At 44.7% G+C, this 13223-nt stretch overlaps 1 protein-coding gene across 1 annotated transcript in view; it reads left to right on the forward strand.

The window, feature by feature from the left end:
• The window catches only part of LOC307240199 (phosphatidylinositol-binding clathrin assembly protein-like), a 25555-nt gene continuing 12332 nt past the window's right edge, over window positions 1-13223 (forward strand). Inside the window, exons 1-7 of the mRNA XM_080013887.1 lie at window positions 1-629; window positions 7844-7986; window positions 9431-9506; window positions 10176-10278; window positions 11366-11459; window positions 12042-12153; window positions 13037-13143. Of these exons, the coding sequence (XP_079870013.1) occupies window positions 500-629; window positions 7844-7986; window positions 9431-9506; window positions 10176-10278; window positions 11366-11459; window positions 12042-12153; window positions 13037-13143 (765 nt within the window). The 5' untranslated portion in view covers window positions 1-499. The remainder of the gene's footprint in view (window positions 630-7843; window positions 7987-9430; window positions 9507-10175; window positions 10279-11365; window positions 11460-12041; window positions 12154-13036; window positions 13144-13223) is intronic.

The following is a 13223-nucleotide window of genomic DNA, read 5'->3' on the forward strand; positions in this document are numbered from 1 at the left end:
TAGAATCGATAATCGGGTGTGGAGTGTCTTTTCATAACCATTTACCACCCGCTCGACGTTGGGATCTGTCGTTTTTTGTTTTGTTTTTTTTTTTATCGCGGGGCAGCATCCCTCTGAGTCCCGACCGGCATCTGCTTCAGGGATACACCGCAGCCTACTGTACACCGTAGCAGCGCGACCTCCGACTGTACCACAGGCTACCGAAGCCATTTGACATTGTAGTCTTCATCCCCATTCCTTCTCCCACCGCCGCTCCCGCCGTCACCCACCCGCGGGGTCTCTCTCGGTCCGAGCGCTCGACGACGGCTTTCCCTCGGATGCGACCGAAACCGTTTTGATTTGAACGCCGCATGAATTCGCCCATCGGATCCGCGCCAGTGTGTGTTCTGCTCAGACGGCCGACTCGCGCAGAGGGCAGACCTCCCTCCCCCCCCGCCGGTAAAGACGTCTTTCCGATCCCGGGTCTCCTCGCCTCCTCGCCTGCCTCCCCGCTGGAAACATGTCGGGACAGTCTCTCACGGACCGGATCGCCGCCGCGCAGCACAGCATGACCGGGTCCGCCATCAGCAAGGCGGTGTGCAAGGCCACGACGCACGAAGTCAGCGGACCCAAGAAGAAGCACCTTGACTGTAGGTTAAGTACGTCTGGGATGACGAATGCATTTCCTCACATCATCCCATCTTTTTTTTTTTTTTTTTTCCCCTTCTTCTTCTTTTTTTTTTTTTTTTCTCTCTCCTCCAAGGGGCCCGGTTGGCCCTCAGCCCCATGAAATGTCCGAAATGGAACGAATGCCCTCATACGGCTGCAGAGCCTGCACATTCATCCAGAATGATTGCGTGAAACCCATCATCAATGTGACTATAGGTTAAATCCTATTTTCTGTCTGTGCATGTCATTCGGGGGAAACGGGCCACTCAGGTAGGCTCATCAGTCCACTGCAAACAGCAGCTCCACACCACAGTGTAGGCCTGTCGATCCATTATTCACACTAGCAGCATCAGCGGCAGCGGCAGCGGCAGCGGCAGCGGCGGCAGCATCACCCTCAGGAGACCGGACACTTTCTGTACACTGTGTTTTTCGCACAGCATTACCATTTTAATAGGATCTCCTCTTATCTCTGGGTCCTATTTGAATCCGCGTGGGTGGGTTGGGATCACCGATCGCCCTCTCATTCATGTCAAGTTCATGGCTAGTGTCCACCACTGTGCGTCTGTGGTCTGTAGAGAAGTACAGCACTGTAGGGTGTAGTGGAAAGAAGAGAAGTTGGACGTTGGGTACCTCAATATAAATGTGTCCAATGACCCCTCCAGGCGGGACACTGGGTACTTTTAATATTATTGTGTCAATGCAGGATTATTGTGGTGTGCCCATTACCGGTGGTATTAACGAGAGGGATGAGAAGGGGGTTTGCCTGGTGTAGCCTTTAACTAGTGATTATTAGGTTAGGTGGCTTTTCTACCTCGGTATAATTACTTGACACAATCAATGAGGAGCGCAGGTAATCAATGTCGCTGCCAGTCAGACGTTGAGACACACAGACAGCGCGTTTGAAAGACGGTGGGGTCGCAAGATGGCTAATCAGGAAAGACATTGGCTGAATCGGTCTTCCAGAAAAACAACTAGGCAGTCAGCCAACCAGCCTGCCAGTCGGCCATTCAACCCCGTACCCGCCCCCCTTCCTTCCTTCCAGCCGGCCAGCCAGCCAACAAAGTTTGGCAACCGATCAGCTCGTCGTTCTCAGGGCCGAGGAAAAATCTGGGCTCCCTGACAAGCTATTCAACGCATCCACCTTAAAAGCACGCGCCTCACCGGCCTGGTCCCCGTCACGTCGAAGTTAGTTCTATCTACTGTGGGATAATGCACGTCAGAGATGGTCTTAAAATCATGTTTTATTTGGAGGATTTGCATATCTTACAGCTGGAAGGCCTTTATGCCACTCTTCCGTGATAACAGTGACTAATTATGGCCCTAATGCGATTCAGTGAATCTTCAATAGACATCAGCCCTTTGAACGGCTGAAAAATCCAGCTTTTTTTTTTTTCGCCGTGGAGAGGAGGTGTCAATCACATTGAACCCAAGGTGTAGATCTGGCGATAAGAGATCATCAAAGACTCAGGTTTTTCTTGACTGTGATATCTTTTTAGCTATACATTCAATCAAGTTGTACGTGATCCGGCAGTAGTCGTGGAATATGGATGCGGTCGGTGAGCAGCTTCTCGGAGGCCGCGGCCGTAAGCCTATAGCTCTCTCCTCAACCGTGAGTATTTGAAATGAATGGAGCTTGAATGTAGGTTATGTTCTGCACTGTAGTGGAATCAGTGAGTGCAGCTGTGCCAATAGCGCCAGGACGCTGTGTTTCCCGAGCAAAACTGCACTCTCGCTCTTCCACAACTGAAGGCCGAAGCTGTTTAACGCCAGTGAGGACGTCTATTCTTTATGAGTTATAAGATTGACACATTTTTAGAGCACCCTTTCAGAATTCATGATTACTGTGTAAAGAAAGTTCTCCAGGGATGGAAAAATCGGAGAAAAATATGCACGACGTTATAATGGCATGAATTTTAAAAAATAAACTCAAGGATAAAACTACGGACAGTTGTATCACTGTTTGATTTTTAGTTGCAGGGGAATAAAGCCCCTCATTAGGAGACCTAAACAGTCTCTAGTGTGTCATGATGTGTGCATGATAGTGTGAATGACTCCTGGAAGTTCCTGAAAATTCCGTACGGATTATAGACCTGCGTGTGTATTGTAAAAATCCAAATCTGCCCACTGCTCCGCCGGAGCTGCTTATCGGCCAACAATGCAATTCTTTGGTGGTTCAGAGCGGCTCCAACGCTCGTGTGGACGTGATCCATTCCTTACTCGGCAGCGACTGCTCCGCCTTGTCATTTCTGGAAATAAGAGGCCGCTGTTTTTCAAGTTGCTTGGTTTAATTACTGTTATTAAAGTGGTAATCTGTGAGATTACTGTGTTCAAAAAACAATAATTGATACTATAATTAGCTGGCACTTTATAAGAAACAGCTATTTCATGTATATGCGATGTGTGTGTGTCTCCTCTATATGGTTTTTCCATTGTTGGCGGCTCGGCTCCGCCAGATATTCGATAATATAAAAAATCGGGATATTTGCCACCGTATGCAATAAAGCTCGTTCACTTGCGTGCGCAGAGCGGATGCATGTGGAGGCACACGCGCAACGGCGAGGAAGCGAATGGAGGGTTTTGGTTCATTAAAATGATATTATAAAATACGCTTTTAAAAAAAAAAGATTGTTATACAGAGCTGCCAAGTCTCACGCTTTGACTGTGAGACGCATGCATATCAACCAGTTTGCACACGCCACGCCGCGTATTTCTCATGCTGAGAATCCCAAAATAAGTACAATTTTTTTTTTTTAATTCTACGCAGATATTTCGTCACTGTTCGCGTGCTGAGCGAGGGATCCTTTCCACACGCACATTATGTAAACGTGAATATTTCGGCGGGACTGCATCGCGATATAACATTTTGGATATCACACAAACCTATTGGCGGCGGGGTCCACCTTTCCCGGCAAGAATACGAAAAGCCTTGCGTGCAAGAAGTGGAAAGGCAGCCGCAGGGAATTTGATAGAGCAGCATAGCTAGTTGTGGTCAGTAAACTGTCAAGATGGGTGAACATTCACAAAAAAGAACAACGCCTAGAGAACGGCACCTCAAGCGCCCAAGAATAACCCCAAATCCATCAGTCGAGAGGTGGGAAAACTTCTGAGCAAGGATGAGGGTTAACCTGGATGAAGAAAAAAAACCAAAAAACTATCTGTAGATTGACACTTTAAATAAATCAATTCAAACATTTGAAAAAACATTGTGACGATCTAGAGGGAGTAAAGTTGGTATTTTAAATTTTTGTATTTTAAAAGGGACGGCGCAGAAATAAAACAAGTGAAAAAAACCCCATAATTTATCACGATTCGTGCCAAATGTGTCAATCCACAGTTTTGACATTTTTTTATTCATTTTTTTCGGACACAGTGGAGTGAATCAGAAGGACGGCCTAAAAGCGTCCGAACCGTTGAAGACGCTCAATCGCAGTCGCGCGCCGCGATCCAGGCGCGTCACCTACCGCCCCACGTGGCCGCGGCCGTACGCCCGCGCCGCGTGTCCAGTCACCGCGCCGTTCTTCTTTTCGGTGTCGCGACCTTGACGGCCCACTGGGTGACTCCAGCGGCCACTGGTGATTATTTACTATCCGTGGCGAATGATGAGCATGACAGACGTGGTAATAGGATATTCCACAAGGCAATGTTCTGCATGGCTGAGATAGCGGAGGGAGGCTGCGGGAACAGCTCGGCACGGCTGGAATACTAATCAGGCCAAAATGACCCTCTGCCAATTAGCACACTGAAAGATTTACAAATGATTTCACTTCCGGTGTGTGCGCGCACACACACACACACACACACACACAGTAGACATGGGGTGACACGCAGGTTCATGGTAGTCCAGTACGGCAGTGGACACCCCCCAAATGATTGAATTCTACTTGATTCATGGCCCATCCCTTTGATGAATTATTGCCCACTCAACAATTCTGGGTGCAAGTAGTGTAAGTGCTTTCAATTTATTCAACAAATAGTTGAAGAGGTTATGGAAAAAAGAAAAGAAAAAAAAAATTGTGGTGGGACTGTCTCGGTCAAAGGTGCGTTCAGTGAGATGGGTGTGCGCGGCACCAAGCCCGCAGTGGGAGATATTCCTGAGAGAACCAAGTCCGCATTGATCCACGTGGGTCTTGTCTTTAGGGGAAAGGGGGTTTTATGCCCTGGCTGCGGTGACTGGACAAACTCAATCTGCTCACACGAGTGACCGAGATAAACGCGTCGCTCGCCACCGACCCCTTTAATGGTGTATGACTAAGTGTTACCAGCAGCACACGAGCGGTGTACTATTTGTGTCTTAACATATGGCCCAACAGTGGCGATGATTTTACAATTGGGAAACTGTTTCGGTTTCTCTGCTTTCTCTGGTCTCGCAACGTTGACGCCGCTGCGTCACCACACCGACGGGTCTACGTCACCGTGGAAACGACCTGAGCTACATGTGATGCATGTTTTTGATAATGCCATACACGGGTGGTAAACTAAAGTGTACTGGTAGTATGTACTGTATCCTCAAACGAGAAGATTCTACACAAACACACACACACACACACACACACACACACACATACACAGATCCTTGGAACAGTAGGGGTGTACACTTTGATATGTATAACATTAGCAACAGAGAGGCAACTTACTCTCTAGATATACTGTACGCTTGTGAGCGCCGGGCTCAGGGTCATCTCAGTTCTAGCACAAAAGACAAAAGCTATTTCAATTCCTTCGATAATCACCTCTTCATTAAATTTCACCCGGAGGTTGAGCAATGCGCACTGTAAGTGATGGAATGCCGTTGCTCCAGACGTTGCAAGGTACCGTCGGCAAAAAAAACAAACGACAAAAAAACCAAAACGATATTGGCCTTTTGTTAATGTGGTTTTGGAACTGTATCGAGTAGCCGTCCTGAGATGTTTCCCGGCAGAAACTCAATCAACAAGGCAATCATCTCGCTGGGATCTCTATCGCCACAAAACAATTCTTACGTCGCACCGCTTGGACAGTCCGTTCTTTCAGTCGCTCGAAATAAACCCGATAAATCGATAAGGCTGCGTGATGGTAGTCAATCAAGTTGATTGATGATCAATCGAATGGCGCTACGCGACTCTTCCAAGTCTGAATATTCTGCTGTTACAACACAAGGAACGACAGCAATGTCACCTCCCGAGTTTGCCGGTTCGTTGCGCGATTTTCAGCTGCAAACTCCTTATTTAGAGCAATGTTTGCTGGACGTAGCAACGGTAACTAAGGACACACACGGGGGGAAGGGGGAGTTGGAGTTGGAAGCCTGGTTGGGGGGGGGTTGAAAGACAAAAAAAAAAAAAAGTACTATCGTATAATGGAAATGGCTGACGGTGAACCAGAACACAAAATAAAAAAAATGCTGCAGTGTGTGAAATCCTGCAAGAGGGAGACGCAGCAGAAAAGGTTGAGAACAGCAGCCTATCACGGTTTTCTGAGTTTCCGTCGTGCCCGGATCAGACTACACAAATTCAGCCCGATTTTGTCGCGGCCGACAAATCTCCAGCGCCGGGCACACATATGACCGCCAGGAACGACGAACGGGCGCCTTTACCCCGTGCGGCGTGACATAATCGGTGGCAACCCCGACGAAAGGTCCGGCATGTCCGTTTTCTTTTGTTTTTTTTTTGTATTGTATTCCTGCCCGGTCTGACAACTCCCACGACACGTTCCATGACGTTGACCAGTGTGTGCACTTACCTGTATGCAAACACGGCGAAGTGAAGCAGAGGGAACTGAGGCGCGGGGAGACGGTGAGGTGGAAAAATTATTCAAAATGCACGTCCGTTGCCGACACGGATTGTCCAAACGATCGGCTCTACACGGGAACGGGTCCACAATCGCTTTTTCCTTCTTTTATTTTTATTTTCGGAACACAAGACCGCCATCGTCACACATTGCGCTTCTGTAGCCGGGATTGTTGACGGTTTTTGACCCTTGCCCCCCGACAACCTATGAACTCGCCCCCCCCCCCCCCCCCCCCGGCGACCTATGAACTCACGCAAAGGATGATCGGTCGGGGTCGTACTTGCAGCGTTGGGGCGTCTCCCGACCGAGACGCGGCAAGAATCGACGGCACTATGATCGCCTAATCTGACATGATAACCGCGTAGTCTCATCCCGGCAGATGGCAGCCTGCCACACGCCAGCAGAGTGGCGTTTTCAGGGCCCTCCCACACATTGAGACAGGCAGAGATGTTGCGAACACACCAGTTTATTGTAGAGAGTGGCGAGATGTAACAAGCCGGGAGCAGTTGGACAATTACCTCGACCCTGAGACAGGTGCGGCCGCTTAAACCACACCACCCCCACACCGGACACACCGTTTCGTATCGACAGTTTTGTCCTGTGGGGGTTCTGTGAAATGCGGCGCGACTTTCGAATTTTCCGAGTTTGCATTGAACGTGGCATCGGCTCCTCCGATCTGCAGCCGCGAACAAGCGCAAATACCACGCGGAGCGACCAGGTCTGCGCGACGCAACTCTCAGGATGCGAACGAGCAGCCGGAGAACCGGACTTACCATGACATCAGGTGATGATGTCACAAAGCGTCCCGCTCCTCGAACTAATCAGGGTGCGCCAACGTTCCTCAACTTCCGGTAGATTTGCAACGGTTTAGCACCAACTCCTGCTCCAAATATACATCACTGTTGATCAAACTTGAACCACGAGATTTCTGAAACTTCCCAGTTCCAACGAGACCTCAACAATGTCTGTGCGTACAGCACTGCGGTTGCTGCGTTTCAGATACTTTTAGCCCGAAGAATACCAAGAAGATTAATAATACATTTACATTTACATTTACATTTAGTCATTTGGCAGACGCTTTTATCCAAAGCGACTTACAAGGGAGAATAACATTCAGCTACATTGCGACAGAGATTAGTGTAACAACTGAGTATAAATCTGAGCAAAAACAATTAGGGTCCAGCCCCCTTGTAATAATAATAATAATAATAATAATGATAATGATAATGAGCGTTAGGAGATAAATCAATATTGTCATTTATCATCCCTTGTGTCATGGCGAAGTTATGACATCGTCACAACAGTCTTAAGTGTTCACGATATGAGGTAGGGAGATATTTCAGGTAGGTTCGTTTTGGAAAATGACAGACTTATGGTGATAATAAATGCTTTCACAGTGCTCACTCACTGACTCATCACTTCTGACCTCCAGACCTGATCCACTGCACCAATGAGCTGAATGTCAGCGTGCCTCACCTGGCGGACACGCTGCTGGAGCGCACGGCCAGCAACAGCTGGATTGTGGTCTTCAAAGCCCTCATCACCACACACCACCTCATGATGTATGGAAACGAGGTGAGCAGCCCACGCAGGGACGTCCGACTCAGCACCTGTTCACCACCGAGGTTCTTCAGGTTCTGAGGCTCTTTGCAGTTGTGCAGTCAGTCCAGTTCAAACCCCATATATGATTTTTCTTATTGACCTTTAGTTCTTACGTTGTATTAAGCAGGGCAGGAGAAAAGGGTTGTGGTTGTTGTAGTTGATGATTTTTCTGGGGGATAATGCCCTGCTGGCTGCACATTATCCCGCTTATTACACAGTTACTGACTAAATAACAGAATACATTGAGCCTTGAGGGAGTATTGATTTGAAGTGATTTATTAACTTGTATGCCTAGTTTTATAACTTGTATGTCTAGTTATAAAGGTTTTTTTAACTATATAACTAGTATGCCAAATTTTATAACTACTATGTAGTGTTTATGTGCCTTATAATCAATATACCTAGTTGTAAAACTAGTATCCCCAGTTATTTAGCTAGTATGTTTAGTCTGTCTGTAAATTGTATTCCTACTTTTATAACGAGTATGCCTATTTCTGTAATTAGTATGCCTACTTTTATAACTAGTATGCCCAGTTATAACTAGTATGTCTAGTCTTATAACTAGCATGCATACTTTTATAACTTGTATCCCCAGTTATATAACTAGTTTGTCTAGTTATATAATTAGTATGCCTATTTTTATAACTAGGATGTCTAGTTTTATAACTAGGCTGCCTAATTGTATGTCTAGTCTTATAACTAGTATGCCTTGTCCTATAACAAACATGCCTAGTCTTATAACTAGTATGCCTTGTTTTATAACTAGTATGCCTATTTTTATAACTAGTGTGCTTAGTTTTATAACTAGTATGCCTATTTTTATAACTAGTGTGCTTAGTTTTATAACTAGTATGCCTAGTTCCATAACCAGTATGCCTAGTTGTATAACTAGTAACCCCAGTTATAACTAGCATGCATACTTTTATAACTTGTATCCCCAGTTATATAACTAGTATGTCTAGTTATATAACAACCGTGTATAGTTTTATAACTAAGATACCTCATTTTATCACTAGTATGTCTTGTCTTATAACGAGTATGCCTAGTCCTATAACTAGTATTCTTAGTTTTACGACTAGTATACTTAGTTTTATATGATAGTAGTATTAATTTAGTTTAACGACTAGTATCCCCTCTCTTCAAGTCTTCCATTGCAGTTTCCATTGTACAATTTAGCGTCACAAGATGGTGCCACTAGCTAGTGTAAGCATTAGCATGTAGGCCGGGTGATACGCGGGATGTGAAACTTCAAGTTCAATCGAGTTCAAGAGATTATTTGGAGACGCGGTTGCCCGTGACAACGGTCATTATTCACAGCTCATTATTCAGAAATAACTGACCACTGATTGACCCTATTGACAGCAAAAATCATTGACCGTTGCGCGCTCTCTCTCTCTCTCCCTCTCTCCTCCATCAGAGATTGATCCAGTACCTCGCCTCCAGAAACACACTCTTCAACCTCAACAACTTTCTAGATAAGGCTGCACTACAAGGTGAGTAACAACCATTTGGGGCGACATATATATAAAGTCAACAATGCTGCACATCCGACAAACAGTTTTGTTTTTACGTCCGGACCCCCCTTGGCTATGGAGCTCTTATCAACAACCCCTCTGCAGGCCGTCCCTTAAATGCGCAATATCATACGCATTTCCTCCGTTTATTCATCCGAGCGTGGATTTGTCTTAATTAGACATTAGTAGTGTTGGGTGTTCTGCTGCAGGCAGCATGAATACAGCTCATTCGCAGTTTATTCCAAGTACATTTACATATAGACAGAGAGAGCATGATCATTAGAAAACCTTCTGTAAAATAAAAAATAAAAACAATAGTAAAATACAAAAAAAAAAAAAAAAAAAAAAGTAAAATAACATAATACAATAGAATAGGATAACAAATGAAATAAATAAAAATGGCAAAATAAACGCAAATAGCCGAAAATTAGAAAACGGAACTAGCCCAGCTTTCAGACGTGTCGATGTGTTCACGTCTTGGGGAAGTTGATTCATCGCGTGCCACGCTCCCTTCCACGCCGTACGGCTCTTCTCGGACCCGCCGTGCCCCGCCCGCCGCTGGAATGACGCCCCCGCTCAAGCGCCTTCCCCGGTCTGGATTCAGGATGGTTTGGCTCATTCCAACAGCTCCTCCGTGCGTTTTCCCAGGGTACGACATGTCGACCTTCATCAGACGCTACAGCCGCTACCTGAATGAAAAGGCCATGTCGTACAGGCTAGTGGCGGTGGACTTCACCAAGATGAAGAGAGGGTAACACACGCACACACGCACACACGCACGCACACACGCGGGCCCTTCAAAGTGACAAAAATGCTTTGTTTTTTTTCCGACAGATGTATATGAAGGTGTTCATCGACCTAACGTGTGAAAGCGCGTGGTAGTTCATCCAGCTGCAGATACCTTTTTTTTTTTTTTTCGTCAAAAGTGAAAACTTCCACTTGCCTTTAATCCACATTATTACACAGCGGCTCTGTGGAATACCCCATTCCGATTGGTCCGTAGCGGCAATCGGCGCTCTGTTGTTTCTGAAAAATGACCGCTGAATTGTTAATGATGACCGTTGTCAAGGGCAACGGTCACTTCCCCTCCCGTCACTTCGCCTACATGCTAACGCTTAATAACAGTGAATAGGTTCGTCATATGTAGGACAAAGTTGTGTTTTTTGGAGGGCGGCAAATAGTGGATGTTGTTGGTGTCGTGGACGACCGTGCTAGGCATACTAGTTAGAAAACTAGGAATACTATTTACAGAAATAGGCACACTAGTTATAAGATAAGATAAGATAAACCTTAATTAGTCCCACACCGGGGAAATTTACATTGTTCCAGCAGCAAAAAGGGGACAGCAGAAAATAGCGAGCATATCAAGGTAAGCACTATAAACAATATAAAATATATATTAAAAAAAAGTAGGCATACTAGTTAGAAAACTAGGAATACTATTTACAGAAATAGGCATACCAGTTATAAAAGTAGGCATTCTAATTCGGAAATAGGCATACTAGTTAGGAAACTAGGGATACTATTTACAGAAATACTCATACTAGTTATAAAAGTAGACATACAGTTTTAAAAGTAGGCATAAAAAAATAATTTCAATTCAGTCTCAATTTTTTTTTAAGTAAGTGGCCGTGTAATAAGTGGGATAATGCACAGCGTGCGGGTCATTATAGCAAAATAACTCCCAGGATTTCTCCTGTGATCAGGACCCCTGACTTAGTACCAATTTCTGATGCCGCTGTTGCTCATCCATTGAATTACACATGGGTTTATATCTGGTGGGGGTTTTTTTTTTTTGTGTGTTTTTTCTTTTTGCGTGTTGTATGTGCTGCTGCCAGGGCTGAGGGTGTGATGCGCACCATGAACACAGAGAAACTGATCAAGACTCTTCCAATCATTCAGAACCAGTTGGATGCACTTCTGGACTTTCAGGTACGTTCATCTCACGTAAAACAAACCAAACGGTATCAGTCGCACTGCGTACGGAATGAAGAGGTTCCGTGGGGTGCAAGGTGCAAGGTTTCCACCGCAGTTTCGACACAGTTTGGTGTGTGGGATTCTCTGCCGAGGACAATTTTACAGGAGATTGCTTATTTACATTTAAGAAACAATACTAGAATGTAGTTAGATAGATAGATAGATAGATAGATAGATAGATAGATAGATAGATAGATAGATAGATAGATAGATTAAGAATTGATTGCAAAGAAATATTTGACAATAAACCTGACGATAAACAATAACCAATAAACCTCTATATTAACTATTGGGAAATTGTGCAAGTTTTTGCACAAGTACATATCAAATAAAATCTGTGCATATACTGTGTGTACAGTACCAGGGTGGAAAACAAATCGGTTAGTAAAATATAATGTATACAGCATGTGGCTTTCATATTAAAAACAAATAAATTAAGTAAGATCACCTCATTTAGCTTTCTTTCTTTCTATCTTTCTTTCTTTCTTTCTTTCTTTCTCTTTTTATCTTTCTCTGTTCCTCTCTTCCTCCCTCCAGCCCAACTCTAATGAACTGACCAACGGCGTGATCAACGCTGCTTTCATGTTGCTCTTTAAGGACTCGATACGGTTGTTCGCCGCCTACAATGAGGGGGTGATAAACATGCTGGGTGAATGTCACGCACGCACGCACGCACGCACGCACGCACAGTCACACACACACACACACACACACACACACACACACACACACAAACACAAAGGTCTAGGTTGCATTCTACTAATAATTTACCAGTAGTTTATCTTTGAGAGAAACCAAACTCTGTCCGGTCATCAGGTAGGAGTGCTCTGTTAATCCCCATCCTCTCTTAAGTTTTAGTCAAAGACTGGTAGTGGGGCCAATAACCAAAATAACAAACTGTCACCAAAAACACTTTGTTTTAACCTCCATAGTGTGCTAATATATCAGCTTTATCTGCCTCGGGAGAATTCTGAAAGTACCGTGTGAATAGTCTATTATACTGAGTCGTAAAGTTGGGACTCGGCGGCGATTCATGATGTAATACCATCACTATTCTCAAGTGTTTTCGCAATGCTGCAATTATTCCCATCCACTAAGTATTATTGATATGATATTCGATTGATATAACAATTTATTGCAATTTGTTTGTTTTTTTTGTTCAACCATTTTGACCAGTTGGAACTATTCTCACAAATAGAACACCTATTATGAAGCTGATGCACATTACAGTCATTGTTAGGGTTAGGTTTTAGGGTTAACCCTAACCCTAACCCAACACATTAGAGGCACTCCATGGCAACCTAGCCAAGCCAAGAAAGGGACAATAAATACATCTTGGATTACTCATTTGTAAACAAATACAATAGAAATATTATATTACAATACAACATTGTAATACTTAAGAAAATTGATTATTTCTCAGTATTAAAAGATGTGTCAGCAACAAGGCACCATTGCTGTTCTCCAATGTATTTCTTTGGCCTGAATGAAATTCGTTTTTTTGTGACCCACCCTCTGCCCCCACTCTGCAGAAAAATACTTTGACATGAAGAAGAATCAGTGTAAAGAAGCGTTGGAGATCTACAAGACCTTTCTTAACAGAATGACAAAACTGTCCGAGTTCCTCAAAGTGGCGGAGGTAATGTCTTGCCTGTCGGTGCGTCTCCGCGAGGGGAGCCCCAAAAAAAACGCCACCTTGAAAATGTGAGACTTGTCTTT

Source organism: Zeus faber (genome assembly GCF_960531495.2).
Source record: "Zeus faber genome assembly, chromosome: 14".
Lineage (NCBI taxonomy): Eukaryota > Metazoa > Chordata > Actinopteri > Zeiformes > Zeidae > Zeus > Zeus faber.